The sequence below is a fragment of the Tenrec ecaudatus genome, chromosome 1, assembly GCF_050624435.1.
Source record: "Tenrec ecaudatus isolate mTenEca1 chromosome 1, mTenEca1.hap1, whole genome shotgun sequence".
NCBI classification, from domain to species: Eukaryota; Metazoa; Chordata; class Mammalia; order Afrosoricida; family Tenrecidae; genus Tenrec; species Tenrec ecaudatus.
Genome location: NC_134530.1, coordinates 82,458,955 through 82,477,082, shown reverse-complemented (window position 1 = coordinate 82,477,082; position 18,128 = coordinate 82,458,955). Strand labels below are relative to the sequence as shown.

The 18,128-nt window shown below is 44.1% G+C and overlaps 1 protein-coding gene across 1 annotated transcript in view; it reads left to right on the top strand.

Moving 5' to 3' along the window:
* Positions 1-18,128, top strand: part of FYB2 (FYN binding protein 2) — a 97,564-nt gene that overhangs the window by 43,563 nt on the left and 35,873 nt on the right. The window contains 7 exon segments of the mRNA XM_075533870.1: positions 1,275-1,306; positions 7,094-7,193; positions 8,137-8,296; positions 10,155-10,269; positions 10,358-10,398; positions 13,678-13,741; positions 14,946-15,044. Coding sequence (XP_075389985.1) covers positions 1,275-1,306; positions 7,094-7,193; positions 8,137-8,296; positions 10,155-10,269; positions 10,358-10,398; positions 13,678-13,741; positions 14,946-15,044 — 611 coding nt within the window.

Genomic DNA, 18,128 nt, shown 5'->3' with positions numbered 1-18,128 from the left:
GACCAGAGTCTTGGCCTTTTTCTTCTTGCAGAATGGAGAGCCTCCATCCTTAAATGGGGCAAGTCTCAAGTAGCCCTTTCCACACTTGGGGTTATTTCGAGAATGGGTTTAACGTAAGGCAGGTAAACTGTTGAGTAGGAAGTGCCAGCAACAGCTTGCAATCCCCGGGGGTAAACATGGTGGGCACCCTCGACTGCTAGCAGAAAGGCTGGATGTTTCAGGGCACCCTGAGGTGCTTTAGAAGAAAAAGCCTGCGCAACTAGTTTCAACAAATCGGCCATCAAAAACCGCTGCAAGTGGGGCCCCAGCTCAACAGCAGCCGGCAGTGGTGGGGCGGAGCCTTAGTTTGTCTCTGGTAAACTAGCGTGCTATCCATGAGAGCAGGGAGCACACGGTGTGCTTAGGCTCTCTGTCGGAAGCAGTAGATTCTCAAATCAGGTAGAGTCTGAATGGCTGAGAGACCTAGGCCAGGGAGGGATGTAAGCAGGAGTACAGCACCTGGCACCTGGTGGGCACTCACCTGCTGTGTCTTTTGGGCCTTTAATTAAGTCAGTTCGGTTCCACTCCTTTCTCACTGGGTACGTGAAGTCTCGTTCCTTCCTTCCCCTGATTTTTTTTTTTTTTTTGGTAACTTGTAAGAATTACTCATGCTCTTAGCTAAGCAACGAGGGAGGATTATTATTTCTATAAAGGAACAGAAACTTTCTATTAAAACAATCCACTGACTCTGGCCTCGTCAGCACGTGCTAAACGGCTGCACCAGGATACGCTCGACTTGACAGGAACATACCCTGGTCCCAAACATGGTGTTTTTAGTTTTTAAAGCTTCTAACCCTCCGAACTGTTTTCTGAGGCTCCTAGCAGTTTTCGGCATGGGAAATGGTATCTGAGACCACGCTTCTTGGGACCTGGAGAGGAGTTTTGAGGACTGTGGTGGGGAGGGATCACGTGATCCTTGGGCAGGGCCTTGGGCCATACATAGAAGGCCCGGGAACTTAGCACTACAGCTAACATTCACAGACCTCACCAAAGACAAGCAGCCCCAGCCATGCCATTAGTAGGGCGTTCATCAAATGTTTGACTAGTACAGCCTGCACATGACAGTCTACATATCCGGTTCTGCTGGCAACAGTTTCTAGAACTTTCTACCGTTGGTGTGTGCCTTTATTCTGTCTCCTCACATTTTGGCTTAGACCCTAATGATTGGCAACCAAACAGCAAAGGACTGATGGGGTTCATTGATCAACATGACCATTTCCCCCCTTTACTTTCAGCCTTGGGAGCGTTTGCATCATCAAGAACTCAGGTGAGATCAGTGGTGAGAATGGTGATACTGGGAGGGTGGGGTAGAAAGGGGGAACTGATTACAAGGATCTACTTATAAACTCCTCTCTGGGGAAAGGACAACAGAAAAATGGGTGAAGGGAGACATTGGGCAGTGTAAGATACGACAAAATAATAATAATTTATAAATTATCAAAGGTTCATGAGGGAGGGGAAAAATGAGGACCTGATACCAAGGGCTCAAGTAGAAAGCAAATGTTTTGAGAATGATGATGGCAACAAATGTACAAATGTGCTTGACACAATGGATGGATGGTTGGTTGGATGGATGGATGGATGGATGGATGGATGGATGGATGGATGGATGGATAGATGGATTGTGATAAGAGATGTATGAGCCCCCAATAAAATGATTTATTTTAAAGAAAGAAAAAGAACTCAGGTGAGTTTTATCTTCAAAATGGAAAATGTTCATCCAGCCACGGACCCTCTAATAGCAGAATTAGCTTTCTAGTACCCTCAGTGCCTGTCTAGGTTCTGTCTGCCCTGGGCCCCGCCAGGCTTCATGCTATCCCACACGCCGCTCACTTAGCAAACACTTTCGTTCCTAAAGAAAAGCCACATTTCTTTCTGTGCTTTCTGTGGAACTTGATGCATCACCTTTGCTTTCCAGTCCACACTCTCTCCACGGAGTGCTCCCTGACGCGGGTGCAATCCTGTCGTGGAGCCACCCTCTCCAGGCTGCTGCCTTGGGGTCCCTGAGCCCATTCTTCCTGTTTTTCTGCCCCTCTCTGCCTCTTCCTCTTTGGCTTCAGTTAAATGCTGCCTCGCGGATTCTATGTAGGTGATTGGTCTGGAAAGCACATTCTTCCTGGTGTTCGGGTTTGTTTCATCATCTACTATTTGACGGACTGGTAGCTTCAATCTTGGGGAACTCCACTCAGGGGTTCTTCTAGTCTCTTCAGACCAGTCAATCTGATCACAAACACTTTCTGAGTTCCTGCCATGTGCCAAGACGTGGACACCAGGGAGACCTAGTCCCTGCCCTTAGGACACTTGAGTTAGAGGGGGAGTCGCCCAACTAAGCAGGCAAATAGCAACCAGGTGAATCCCAAAGGACTCCCAGGTTCATGCCTCTTTGCCTTTGCCCATTTAATCCATCAATCTTGACAGCCAGGTTAAGTGAGAGGTAACCGGGCTCTGTGGTGGCACTGTAAGGTACAAACATATATTGGCACTAATGTCACTGCATGTCATTTCTTCCTTACTCTCCCCACCACCCTCTTGATGGTGAGCTCTTTGTAGACTGGGGTCATGTTTTCTTGTTCTTGGTATTCCTTGTCCTCTCACACGTCCTCAAGGGTGCTTGGTGGCGCTCTTGAGTGAGCCTTGGACTGCTAATTGCAACGTTGGCAGTTCAAACCCACTAGCTGCTCCTCAAGAGAAAGAGGAGGCTGTCAGTTGTCATAAAGATGCACAGTCTGGGACGCCCTATGTAGGATCGCCATGAGTCTGTCTTTAGGGAAGAATCAACTTGATGACAGTGTTTTCTGTTTTTATTTTGTTTTTCTCAAGCTTCCCGAGTAGAGAGCAGTGCCCTGGCACATGGGAGTGTTCTTACCTTCCTCTTTGGGGTCCACTTTTTATAACTTCTCTGCTCTAGTTGCACTTCCAAAATGAAACCAGCTCCACTGCCAGCAAATGGATGCCGACTACAGTGACCCTCTAGAACAGGCTAGAACTGCCCCTGTGAGTTTCTAAGACTGTAACTGTTTACAGGAGTAGAAGACCTGTCTTTCTCCTGCAGAGCAGCTGGTGGTTTCGAACCGCAGAACCTGTAGATCACAGCCCAATGCATGACCACTGCGCCACCAGGCCTCCCAGAGTTGGGCTTAATGTAGTAAAATAAATATGGCTGGTGAGCTCTAAAGAAGCAAGTATCCCCATTTCCTTGTTGAGGTTTAAAACACTGGATAATAGAAAATATACTTCCATTTTTTTAAATAAAAAGTTTGAAAAAAAAGAAAAGAAAATGTACTCCCACAGATTTACCTTTCTTTTCTCTCTTCAAGTTCCTACCTAAATTTCAGAACATTGCCTCTCCCTGTCCCCACGCCCACCCATCCCCACAGTCCACATACACACATACACCTAGCTAAGTGATGAGCACACGGTAAGCTCCCATCCAATGCATAATCAGTTAGTTCAAAATCTACCAGGTTTCGATTCTGTACAAGGAGCCCTGGCGGCACTGTCTGGTAAGCATTAGACTACCAAAGACAAAGTTAGCAGTTCAAGCCTACTAGCTGCTCCTAGGGAGAAAAATTAGGTTGTTGATGCCCGTCAAGATTTTTAGCCTTGGAAATTATCTATAATTCACTGTGAATTAGAATCTACTCGATAGCAGTAGGTTTGGGTGGATTTATTCTGGTCACATACTGCTCAGTTCTGAAAATACAAAATGAAATTCTACATCTTTGGGGGAAAGATGGGAGTGGAGGCTAGGGTGGCCAGGGCCTTTGATAAAAAGAACATTATAATATAACACAAACACTACTCTGGGCGTTGTATAACATGGAGATGGGGTATAAGTCCCAGACTGGACAGACCTTCCAGATGTACTTCCTTGAGGAGGCGACAGCCGAGCTCAGTCGTGAACGATGTACAGGGATTGATGAGGGGGAATAGTGGAATGTGTGGTCTGGGCACAGAGGCAGGTGTGAACCCAGATACAAAGTGTCAGACAGCAAGGCGTGTGCAGGACTGACAGATGGTTTGATATCGTATCACTTGCGCTTATTAAGTTCATTAATTCCTGCCATCCTATTGTCTGGCCAACCTCTACTAACCCTTCACTGCAGTGTGGGAGGAGCAAGGAATGAAACCGGGCATGTGGGCAGAGCACATTCAGGAGGGCACTGAACTCTCTCGTTAGCCATTCAGGCTAGCCTTGCCCAACAGAAATCTAATACTGACTACAAAAGTAATTTTAGACTCATTGTTTGAAGTAACAACAAAGAGGTGAAATTCATTTTAATCATTGACTTTACCCAATATATCCAAAATGCTATCACTTTACAGATAGTCAATTTAAAAAGCTATTAAATGCATATTTCACATTCTTTTTTCCTTACTTGTTTGTTCCAACTTGGAGCACTTGCTTGTAGAAGAGAATGAAATGTTGCCTGGTCCTGCACCAGGCTCACCACCTTGGTGAAAGCTGAGCCTTTGTTACAGTTACTCGACCTGTCCATTCTGTGGGCGGCACTCCTCTTTGTCACTCAAGCGCGTGTCCTTCTCGAGGGACTCCTCGCTGTTGACACCATGTTCAAAGTACTTGAGGCAAAGTCTCACCATCCTCACGTCTAAGGAACATTCTGGCTATACTTTGAAGACAAAGCTGTGCGTTCTTTTGGAAGAATAGTCAATATTCTTTGTCAGTACCATAATTCAAACGTGTCAGTTCTTCAAGCTTCATTATATATTTTCAAATGTTCACATGCCTCTTAGGGAATTTAAAATGCCTTGACTTGGGTCAAGTGCACCTTAGTCCGCAGAGTGACATCTTTTCGCTTCAACATTTTAAAAAGGTCTTTGGTCGCAGATTTGCTTCCCGTGATGTGTCATTTGATTTCTTGACTGCTGTTTCCACGAGTCTTGATTGTGGAACCAAATAAGATGAAATCATCCTAGACAACTCCAATCTTTCCTAGATTCATCATGATGTTGTGTATTGGTCAACTTGTGAGGGCTTTTGTTTCCTTCACAATGAGTTCTGATCCATTCTGAAAGTTGTAGTCTTGGATCTTCATCAGTAACTACTTCAAGACCTCTTTGCTTTCAGTGAGCAAATTTGTGTCATCTATTTACCAAAGGCTATTAAGGAATCTCCTCCAATCCAGATGTCACATTCTCCCTTATCTAGTCCAGCTTGTCAGAATGACTAACTTTGATGAATGAATATCCATTTAGATGTATTTTATACTTACAGGTCCTCTCAATTGGGACCAGCCACATATGAAATCTTCACTAACCACATGTGGACAGTTGTCATTGTATAAGCCAACACAAATTAAGACTCGGTTGTGTGTATAAAGACACAAAATGAGTTTAAAGCAGAAACTACCCTTTTCCCCACTGCATTCCTGATGCACCCTACACGGACGCACCCTACACTGACGCATCCTACACACTGACGCACCCTACACACTGATGCACCCTATACACTGATACACCCTACACTGATGCACCCTACACACTGACGCACCCTACACACTGACGCAACCTACACTGATGCACGGTTTCCTGATTTGAAACGAGACAGCATCCCGTTTTCATGGCTCAAACAACTGCCTCTTGGTCTATGTACAGGTTGTCCTGAGTCATTCTTCATAATCTTATCCATAATTAGTTATGATCCACACAGTTGATCAACTTAACACCCAGGTTGACATCTTTCTATTATTTTCTGCTTTCAGTCAACTCTCCAGACCTCAGTAATACCATCCTTCTTTCCATACCCACTTCTCAATCTGGCTCAGATTTCTGGTAGTTTGCTTTTGATATACTGCTGCAACCATTTTTTAATTACATTGGTCAAAACTTTACTTGTGTCTGGTATTAATGATCTTGTTCAAAGATGTCCTCCTTCTGTTGGACTATCACCTTTCATTGGAAGGGCTACCAGTATGGATCTCTCCCAGTCAGTTGGCCAGGTAGCTGTCGTCCAAGTTTCTTGAGAAGGGTGAATGAGTGCCTCCAGCATCGCATCCATTTGCAAGAGCCTCTAAGTGGATATTTCATCAGTTCCTGGACCCTTGATTTTTTTCCAGTGCTTTCATTGCAGCATGGACTTCTTCCTTAACAGACTAATGAGAGAGTTCAGCTTTGTGATAGCTGGAGTTTAGGTTGTTGGTGCGGCCAAAAATAGGAACCAGAGAGACTTGTTACAATTCAACACAGATAAAGCATTATGGGAGCAGAGATGAAGGTGTGACTGATTGTTCAGTACATTCAGAGATGTATTTATTCTCAGGAATAAAATGATTTGGACAAATCAAAAAGTATTGTGTTTGCATCAGTGAAGGGCATGTCTGACAAAGGATGCAGCACATAAAAAGTGAGAGTTCCTCAAAACAGGATGAGGAATGTTGAGAGTCTAGACTAGCACGTTCAATAGTGACTACCGCATGACACCCAAAAGAACAAACAAATCCATAGTAGAACAAATGAAACCAAAATGTTCCTTAGAAGTTAGAATAGCAAGGCTTCAGCCCTCTTACTTTAGACGTGTCCTCAAGAAAGACCAAACTCTAAAAGGGACATCAGGTTTAGTAAAGTCAGATCCAACAACAACAAAGGAAGCCCTCGGGAAGATGGATTGGTGCCGCAGTCTCAACAGAAGATCCACATATACCAAGGATCATGAACATGGCAAGGACCAGGCACGGTTCCATTCTGTTACACATCCAGTTACCTCGAGCCAGGGTGACTCAGTGGCAGCTCACAGTAACAGAGAAGAGCAGACGTCACAAGAAAGAACAGAGGAGGATTGGAATGCAAAGGAATTTAGGAGATAGGTCATGATCAGACTTCAGAGCCTACAGAAAATGGAGAGTTATTCGAAGATTTTAAGGAGAAATTGGCATGCTGGCATTGACGGGAGCAGGCAGAAGGTTAGGAAACCTATCCATATGGTTGGTTTGAGCCTGGTCTCTTTATCTTAAATCAGAGACTGATATCAGCTAAGTCACATAGTCTTGGGCAGTGCACGGTCATCTAAACACCCTGATATCTCTTCCTGTTGCAGCTCTAACCATGACTGTGAAGATAAAACAAGGAAGAACAACCCACGTAAATCAGAAGCTCAGAAAGCAGAAGAGAGTCCCCACGTGAGCCATCAGCACAAGGTATCTGTGCTTGGGACTTTTAGGACTGACACAGGTAGATTTCCAGAAAGGTAGAAGATAAAATGGGTATTGGGCTCTCATCAAGAAACCAAACATGACAATAAAGCAAAGTTGTAGCTCAGCCTTCAGATTTGGAAGCAGGCTCAGAACTAGGGTGAGATAAGCAATGTATACTGGATGCAAAACCGAGTGAGTCCCTAATCTCAGACCAACACTGTACATGCCTCATGAACTTGGGATGAGTGCCTTCCTCAGTGCTGTACCTCAGGCCCTGCTTAAAAGAGAAACATTGTCTTTGGGCTCAGTTATCTGTGGGCAGTGCTTTGTTTTGTTGTCATCGTGTCGTTAGGGGTCAGAACCGACTCCATGACACGGACCAATCAATGACGAAGGAGCCTCAATGGTGCGATGAGGCAGAGTGTTTGGCTGCTAACTGAGAGATTGGCGGTTCCCACCCATCAGCTGCTCTCAGCTGGAGAACTATGTGCCCAGGTGTGTCTGTTTCCCTCCAGATGCCAGCCTTGGTTGCTCTATGGAGCAGTTCCACGCTGCCTTAAGGCTGCTGTGCGCCAGGGTCCTCTTGATGGCAGCAGGTTTGAGTGGGTAGATCTTTTATCAATTACAATAATGGCCTCTTTCTGATGGGGAAGGTTAAATGGGATAAAATTTGCATAGAGCCTGCTCTGAGTCAGTGCTCCACCATGTCCTGACGACCTCCTGGGGGCTGGCCTCTGTGCTAGACACATATTGGCCATTCAGAGTTGACCAACAGAATAGATGTAGCAAGCGTCCTTCTGAAATGTGGAGTCTAGTAAGATAGGCTAGTATTTAATAAATAATAAGGAATTCACAAAGAAGAAATGAATATAGACCGGCACAAGTGAGCTAAGAACTGAATGAGCAGGTCAGAGCCCCGCAGTACCTTCCCTGTTAATGTGTTCAGATGGAGACCAAGGAAGAGACACGTGGAAAACTCCAGCTGATCAAAACCCACAGAGGGAGGAGGAGCATACTGGCTGGGAAGCAGGACTCTGCAGTTGACGTCATCCAAACAAAGGCCTGCTCAGAAGACCCAGCACTGGCCAGGCACGCCCAGGGCCACTGTAAGTTGCTTCCATCACCCCAATATTCTTCACCATTACCTAGTTGTTTTAAAGTTGACCATGAGATAATGCTATAACTTATTTTGAAAATATTTATTGAATGTCATTATGTACCAAGTAACACACTCGGATGAAGCAGTACCCAATTAATGGTATGGGTTCTGGATTTAGAAGAAGATTTGAGTTCAAATCCGGGTTCTAAATCTTTTTAGCTATGTAGTAAGTTCTGCAGCTCAATCGCTCCATTTCTAAAAGTGACTCAGCATACGGACCTCATGGGGATTCTAGGAGGGCCAAACCTGATGGCAAACCAGCTCCTGTTGCCTTTTGTAAGCCCATGTCATTGATACACCAATAGCACGATGTGTATATTGATTGAATGTGTTCCCCCAAAATATGAGTTATAAAGTTCTAACCTCTATACTTGCAACCCCATTTGGGAATCAGGGTTTCTTTCCTACGTAAACGAGGCCATAATAGTGGAGAGTACGTCACCAACCAATCACCTTTGAGATGTGAGCCACACTGATCAGGAACAGAGCAGGAAGCAGAGCTGGGGGCAAACAGATGCCAGGTCACATGAAAATCACCAAGGGACAGAACCTAAAAAGAGACAAAGCCCACTGTCCTCCAGGAACGACAGAGAGAAAACCTGCCCCTGAAGCTGACTCTTGAATTCAGACTTGTAGCCTCTGAAACTGTGGGAAAGAGGCCCTGTGGTACAGTGTTTACAGTGCTCAGCTGCTAACAGAAAGATCTGGAATCTGAACCTACCAGACACTGGACAGGTAAACGGTGTGGCAGTCTGCTTCGGCAAAGATGCCCAGCCTTGTATACCTTGTGGGCAGGTCTGCTCTGTCCTACAGGGTCATAACCAACTTGATGGCTGGGAGTTTGGCTTTTTGTTTGGGAAACTGAGAAAATAAATTCCTATTGGTTGATGCCTGTTTACAGACTTTGGGCATGTTATCAGGAGAGACCAATCCCCGGAGAAGGACATCCTTCTTGATAAAGTAGAGGCAGTACATGGGATGGCACAGTGGCCATGGCAACGGGCTCCAGCACAGGAACAGTTGTGAGCGTGGTGCAGGGCCTGCAGTGTTTGGTGCCATTGTGCATGGGTCAAAACAGACTCAATGGCACATGACAACATTTGTTCATTTTTTAGCTTCTGTCCCTTGACCCCTGGATGATCTTCATGTGACCTGGTATCTATCTTCCCCCAATCTTCCCCTGTCTCTGTTTCCTTCACTGCCTGATTAGCAGGGTTTCTACCTCAAAGGTGATTGGCTTAATATGTGTGGTCCTAACGGCGACACGAAGAGATGGAGACAGTGAGGAACCACTTGATGACTTCATTCGGGTTGCATTTTCACTTTCCTGTTCGCCAAGGTTCTTGCTGGCCAGTAATAGTAAAGAAACCTTAGTGTGTTAAGCAAACATTAAAATAGTAATCATAACCAGAGCTGGTGGTTCACCCAGCAGAAAGTCAACCAAGGTGAGATCCAAGGACACAACCAAGAGCATTGACGCCGGCTCATTGTCTCACCTCCCAGGTGGGTCTGGCATGCAGGAGGTGACCAAGGAGATTTTGTTGAGTGAAGGAATGTAAGAATGCTGTAGTCAGACTTCAGTCTCAAAAAAATATCTGAATCTGAATGATTCTCCTAATGGAAACAAAGTGAAAAGTTTTGAAAATTAGCATGTACAATTATATCAAGAGCCGATGTGGAAAGAATCACACAGATCTGCTCGTTCTAACCCATTCTTGCTGTCATCGCTAGTGACAGATAGGAATACACTCGTGATAGCAGCTGACGAGAAGTTCTTCAGGATGATTGTACAGTTTCTCTTACAGGTGGGTATGTGGAGGCCCTGAAGGTGACTAAAGAAACCCCTAAGAAGGGGGCAATTAAGCCAAATTGCCCCACAGAGCAGATGTATGATGATGTCGCATCCCCTGATGGAGAGAGGTAAGTGAGCCCAGCCCTGGGCAAGCTCTGATGAGATTTGAAGCACAATTCAACAAGGTGATGGTGTTTGTGTCTTTTCTCCCCATAGACCAAAGTCATTCTCTTCAAACTCGTTTACTTCAGATAGTGGTGAGTATAGAAGGACCTCCGGCTTTCCGATTCCATTGGGGATTTCTGAGTACCTCTCTGGCTGGTCAGTGATAAGCTGTCTTTATTTAATTTTTTTCCAACTTTTTACTGTGCATTAGGTGGTTTTAACAAAGCAGATCATTAGTCCATATTTCATACATGATGTGTTTCAGCTCATCCAGTGCAATCCCCTCCCTGGACCACCACTTAGCTCACTCCGCCCTGTGTGTGTTTCTGTTTCTCTCCTTCCCTAATCCTCTAGCTGGTGTCCTTGGATCAGAGCGGCTCTGGTCATCTTAGGTGCTTCTTCTAGCATGGGAATAAGTTCAGCTAAGAGACATAGTCTTGGGGGTTCCACCAGCCTCTAGCTGAGGCTATCTTGGTCTCTTTTATGGTTTGGGGACTTGCACATTTGTCTCCCACTCTTTCTGGAACCTTCTAGAGTGACCCTTTACAGAGCGGTTGGCATCGTTTTCCTGGTACCACACAGTTCTTCTGATCTCAGAGGTGCAGAGACTGGTGTTTTGGCCCAGTCTGTTGGACTATTTGTTTCCACATGTCTGGATTTTGTCATTCTGCCTGCCTCCACAAGAACAGAAAGCAATACGTGCATCTAGTTGCTTACAAGCTTTTAAGACATGTGTCACTACTCACCGAAATAGGGTGTGAAATGGTGTTTGTCAACTGTGTTGTGCCAATCGACCTTGGTGGCCCCCAGACCCAGTGCTCATGCTCTCAAGATGCTTGGTTATGTCTAATAAGTTTTCACAACTGAGCTGCCTGTATGCGCCCCCACGCAACAACTCACTACTGCCAGAGGGACGCAAAGCCGGCCCGCGGGACAGATTAGAACTGACTTCTTTGAGTTTCCAAGACTTCACATTCTTACAGGACCTTAAAGCTTCCTCTTGTCGCCATGGAATAACTGGTGGTGCTTTGAACTGCTGACCTTTCAGTTACTCCAAGGCTTAGCCCACTCCATCATCAGGGCTCTGCTCTGCCACATCCATGCATCTATGTGCAGTAAAGGCAATCATACATACACTAATATCCTCTGTAAGGTCTCTATATATTCATGAATATACCCCCACTCTCTCTCTTACACTTATTCAGCATACATGTCTCTATCCAAAAGTATTTCCCTGTGTTGCCATTAATTCTTGCAGACTTCCCTGTGATAAGCTGTCTTTTATTTATACATATTTTTAATGATTCCAATTTAGCAGAGGGTGGCTCTAAAAACTAAGAAAGGAGTCTCAAGGTATGTGTGAGCGAATGCCGCTAGAATTGGGAGGGTGAAGGGGAAGGTCATGGGGTTCTCGGTCAAAGTAACTTCAATATAAAAATGCTTTCATCTTGGTCTCTTCACAGTGCAAGTCTGATTATGTGCATGTTTTTTTCTTAAAAACACTTTTGGGGAGCCCAAGTGCCTTTAACATTTATTTTCATATGACCTGGAAGCAGAGGCAAACCCCACGCACAGCCATGGAGTCCATTCTGACTCCAAGCAGCACGAGATCGGGTTTCTGAAGCTCCAGAACTGAATGGAACAGACAGCTGCAATGTTCTCCTGTGGAGCTGCTAGTGGTTTGAACCTCTGAACTGGCGGTCCAGCCTTTACCCGCAGTACCAGCCAGGCCTCCATAGAAGCAGAGTACCACGAAACAAACTGAACACAGGTTGATGTGAAAAACATGTAAGATTAGTAAGTAAGTACAAGTAAGCTCAGGCATACCTTACTGACTGGATACACCATCCTTGTCAGAGATCGTAAATCTGAAAAGAAGCTGTAAGTAATTCTGTAGGAAAATACTGTGGGGTTGGGAGAGAGACGCCAGTCAAACTTAGAAGCAAGGTCTTTGATGGGGCAGGAAAATGTGAAATTATTCACCAAGATTAGTAAGGCAACCCCAGTAAGCCTGCACTTGCCTTGCTGTTAGGTAATCTGACACTACTACAGATCTTGAGTGGTCTGCCATGGCCTCCCTAGGAGCTCAGTTCACATGATACTCAGACTTCTGCTTTGTCTGCTCACATCCCCCTTTTAGTCCCTCCGATGTGCCAATCTCCCTATATAAGTCCCGAACCAAACCCACTGCCATCAAATCCATCCCAACTCATAGAAACCCGGTAAGTCTTGAGGAGAGCAGACAGCCCCATCTTTCTCCCACCGAGCCGCTGATGCGTTTGTACCGCCTATCTGGGCTTAGTCACCTACTGCCTCACCCACAGTACACCAGGGTTTTATCAACTCCAAACGCACTGAGGGTTTTATACACTCTGAACTCACGACTCCAATGAGCCGTTTCCAACCCAAAGGGACCTTATAGGACAGAGTAGAACTGCCCTTGTGGGTTTCCCAGACCATCTGTCTTCACTGGAGTAGAAAGCCTCCCCTTTCTCCCACGTAGTGGCTGGTGGTTTTGAACAGCTGATCTAGTCCAGAGGATCTTTCACATTGTACTCCTTCTTCTTGGAATGCTCTGCCCTCCCTCCCTCTTCTGCGTCTAAGTGACTCAATCCTTTCTCTAACTCCAGGGACTGTTCTTAGTGCACAATCTCATAGCCCTGGGCGTCCCTTTCCCTATCATTTGTCATAGTTGTTATGTTTAAATTTAGCTCTGTAATTGCCCTTTCTGAAACATTACCTTCTTTGTGCTGACCATTTTTCCTGGATTCTGGTATAAATTCCTAATCAAATATTCATTGAATGAATGAATGAAAAAGTAGAAGAGGAGACCTGGCTGGACAGATGCTATTCTGGATGCTTTCGTTCTGCTTAGAATCCCAGCATTTTAGGTGCTACAGTATCCTTAGCGTTCCTTAAACCCAGTACACTTGTTTGAAAAAGGAAACCGAAGCAGAAAACCCTAGGCTGACCGAATGTTACAGCCAAGTTTTGAACTTGAAAAGCCTGACACACTGATTCCATTCTTCGTTCGATTACGTCCCCATTGCCAAAGTAGACTAAACCCATCTCTGTGGATGTATATTAAACCTGTGTGATGGCTCACACTACGAAGGGAGGTATTATTCAAGATATGTCTGGCTCTCCTTTATTCCCTCCACATTCAGCACAAACTCTGATAATCATGTATTAAATATATGAAGAGAGGAGGGAATCTTTAGATAAACTAACTTCTTGCTTATAAACATATGGACTTATATGTCAATAAAATCTAGTTAATACATGAAAGGGCACTTGGTAAGTATCTCATAATCTATGTTAAATATTAATCTAAACTCTTGTCATTACATAATAAATGATTTTTTTTCCAGAAGAATTTAGTGAAGAAACATATGAAGATGTCTATAAAACCAAAAAAACCTACTCAAAGACAGAGTGAGTCTCTTTCATGCTTTGGTGGGCTCATGGTATTTCTTGTTAGTCTAGGAAAACCATCATTTAAGAAATGACCTGTAACCACCTCCCCTCCATCCTTAGGTATGATTTGAATGGAGCATAGTATAGGCTGTGGTGATACTACTTTGTTATACATAGGATACTTATAATTGGGCAATTATAATTACAACTAAATGTAGTAAATTTTTAGCCATATTTTATTTTAAAGCCAAACTTTATCTTTGGGAGCATTTCCATTTTCCAGAGTAAAAGACATTGATAATGTGTTAAACAAATGAGGAAAGTAAAGTAAAAATTATCAATAGAGCTTGCTTCAGCTTCATCAGTACTTCTCCAAGAACAAGTCAGTGTTTATGACTTAACTGTGTTTGCAAGTCAATAAAACTGTCTCTAGACTTTGGACTTAACTGAATACCCAGTGATTCAATGTCACCAACAATAAGTCTTTACCCGAATAGACTTTATTCGTCAAAAGTCGGCTCCATGGCAGTGAATTTGTGGGGAGCTGGTTGTGAGCGACATATTTATGAGAAGGAAAATAAGCATGGTGAAAAAGGGAAAGTTTGAAAGTTGAGGGGAAAGAGGGACCGTGAGCCAGTTGGCCCCCAGGCTGGCACATTTAGAAGAGTTCTGATCATCAGTCAGGCTGCCTGTGTATCCCTACTGTTGAGTCATCAATCAACTAATCAAAATTCAATCATGTGAATTTCAGAAGACATAAATCCCAACAATGAATTTGCTGTACAATTTGTGAAATATGCTCTCCTGAGTTATCTTTATGTTCTCTACTAAAGGGAACACTGGCCCATTAAAAAAAATTGCTGCCATCAAGTCGAATCTGACTCATAACAACCCAATAGGACAAGCTAGAATTGCCCCCTTGGGTTTCCAAGACTTCAGATCTTTATAGGAACAGAAAGTCTCGTCTTTCTTCTGACCAAGAGACCACTTGAGGGAGATGCACATTTGTATTTAAATAGAAATTTTCCCTTATTAGCTGACTGAGTTTGCTACCTCTTCTCAAACAGAACAAAGACCAGACATTGATAAGGCATGCCCTTGCCCTGCCTGGAGAAGATGTGTTTGGAAATGATACCGAAGCCCCTATCAGCTTTATTACAAGAACTTTCCATTGCTAGGACTCTCTCAAACTTTGTTATTTATGTCCTCTGGTTCCTCTTAGTTTAGATGGACATGAAACAATGAAAAGACTTCAACAGTTCTTCAAGAGAGAAAAGGCTAGATTTAAAATGAAGAAAGCCAAGTCTAAAGAAAATGTAAGGTAACTAGTCCTTGTATATCTCTTTCCTGGAGATGGTTAACAGGGGCAACTGCTAGTTAGACAGCTGACATCCTCCATCCTCTCCTTGGGAACCGGAAACCATGGAGGGTTTCCATTCTCAGGGAAGATCAGATACTAACCCATAGGCCCTGGTTGTCACCTGCCTCCTTCCTGCAAGCTTTGAGTATACCACACTACAGATAGTAATGAAAAAGTGGGGTGTCCTCTTTGAAAAGCTTCTGAGGGTGGTTGTAAGCAAGAACATAAAGTATAAATTCAGCAAAGTCAGAAACTTTCCTTATTGCTAGCATACGTTCCTGTGGAGAATGATCAGAGACCATACTTCCCTCTGGTTATCAGTCAGCATTATGTTATTATAGTGATGTCCGTTTTTGGTTGTTGTTGTTTGTTTTCTTCTGATGCTTTGTTTTGTTCTGTCCTTTTTGTGTGTGTGCTTAGTATTGTCTCTGCATGTCTTTCTAGATAAAATAGGCAGGATAAACAATCTGGAGGAGAAAAAGACGGGACCATTTGTTCAGGAGGACAGACGGGAGAACAGGAGGTGGGAGAAAGGATGGAGGGTGTCAACAAACCCAGGGACAAGGGAACAACAAGTGATCTAACATTGATGGTGAGGAGGGCATAGGAAGCCATGTGCTTCTTCTCTGTGGGCTTTGTTGCTTCTGAGCTAGATGGCCGCTTATTTGCCTTCAAGCCTTTAAGACCCCAGACGCTATATCTTTTTGATAGCCGGGCACCATCAGCTTTCTTCACCACGTTTGCTTACACACACGTCTGTCTTCAATAATCATGTTGGGAAGATGGGTATCCTACAATGACTGTTTAGCAGGGCGAGGTGCTATTGTATTGGAGGATTATGCATGAGGAGGCCTAATGTCCTTCTGCTACCCTACTACTGGACCTATAAATATATGCATATAAGTCTATTGCCCCCATAATCATAAATATATTTACATATGTACATGTCTGTATTTAGGCTTCTCTGTATGCACTTTGCCTCCTACTCCTTTCCTCTATTTCCTTTCGCTTTCCTCCCATCCCATTACCATGTTTAGCCTTCATTCTGGTTTCAGTAATTCCTCTCAATTACCTTGCTCTTGGTCACTCCCTACCAGCCCTCCCCTCCCCTCCCTCCTCTGGTTTTGAACCACTCGCTGTTCCCTTGTCCCTGTGTTGGGCGACACCTCCTCCCTTCCCCTACCTCCCACGCTCTCATGTCCCTCCAGGACCGTTGGTCCTGTTGCCTTGCAGACCTGGTTATACCAGAGGATGTACAGCGGTGCAGTGGGGATCTGGAGGCACAGGGAATCTAGGACAGATGAACCCCTCAACACCAGCGGTGGGAGTGGCGACACCAGGAGGGAAGGGGGTGTAGAAAGGGAGAACCGATCTCGGAGATCTATGTTTAACCTCCTCTCTGGGAGATGGGCAATGGGGAGGCGGGTGAGGGGAGATGCCAGGGAGTGTAAGATAAGATATAATAATTATTTATAAACTATCAAGGGACCAGGGGTGGAATCGGGGAGGGAGGGGGATGGGGGAAAAAAGGGAAACCGAGCTGATTCCAGGAACCCAAGTGGAAGGTAAATTATGAGAATGACGAGTATAACGAATGTATAAGGGTGCTTTGCTCAATTGATGTATGTACAGATTGTGATAAGAACCTTATGAGCCCCAATTAAAAGATTAAAAAAAAAAGAATTGCAGTCTCAGAAAAGCACAAAAGGACAAGGGAACTCCTTTCTACTCTGTCCTACAGGTCTCTATGAGTATCATCGACTTGACGGTAGTGAGGTGGAGATTAAGTGACAGGGTAGAACTGCTCCTGTGGATTTCCAAAACTGTAACTGTCTATGGAGTAGAAAGCCTCATCTTTTTCTGCAGAGCAGCCAGTAAATTCAAACTGCTGACCTTGAAGTAAGCAACCCAAAGCATGAACCACTATGCTACCAGGACTCGCAATGGACTGCAATAGCTGCTCCTCAGTAGACATCTTTACTCCTTTAAAGATTTACAGCTTTAAAGAGGACCTGATGCAAAGGGCTTAAGTGGAGAGCAAATGCTTTGAAAATTATTAGGACAAAGAATGTATGGATGTGCTTTATACAATTGATGTATCTATATGTATGGATTGTGATAAGAGTTGTATGAGCCCCTAATAAAATGTGAAAGAAAAAGAAAATGATGATGGCAACAAATGTACAAATGTGCTTGACTGTCGGAACCAGCCGACGAGTCAAACAGTCCTGAAAGGGGGAGTGAGGATTAAGGAAAACAAGAGAGACAAAGTATTGGGAGGGCAACAGTCTGATGGACTGAAGCACCGGAGTTTATTCTACACACTCCTTATATCCATGCAGAAACAGCCCAGGATTAATTATCTCATTGTAAGGAAACACATTTGATACACATAGCAACTCTATCTTCTGCCAAGCCCGACATTCTTGAGAAAATTAAAGAACCTGCTTTTCTCAGACCTTGCATACTTTCAGTCCTTGACAGTCTGTTCAAAACATACAGTCACAGAAGAAATCAGCAAACACTAACATAGGTCATGAGACTTCTCAGCCATTTCAAGGCTGAGTCTTAATGACCTTCAACACTTGACATGATGGATGGATGGATTGTGATAAGATCTGTGCAAGCCTCTAATAAAATGATTAAAAAATTAAAATAATCTGCCTGAGACCATTTGATAGTTTGAGATATTATACAATGGAGCTTCAAAACTGAAATGGAAAATAATGGAATTTTTCCATGAATTTTTGGAAACTCTGCCCTCATATTGCCCTAATGTGCTTTTTAATAATAAAAATTCAATATTATGTCATTTTAAATCTCACTGCCTGTTGGCTTTAGCTCTATCAAGAGATCCACTAGACCAGGGGGTTTATCTATGGAATTCCTGATGATGGGAAGAGGGAGTTTAGCTCACCAAGTCAGCGTGATCTACTCATGAAGGCAGACCCCTGCATTAATGGGTCAAACACTTTCTGGCAGAAATTTCTGGGTATGATAAACTTCAGCACCTTCAAATTTTGATTCAGGTGGAGAAGCTGACTT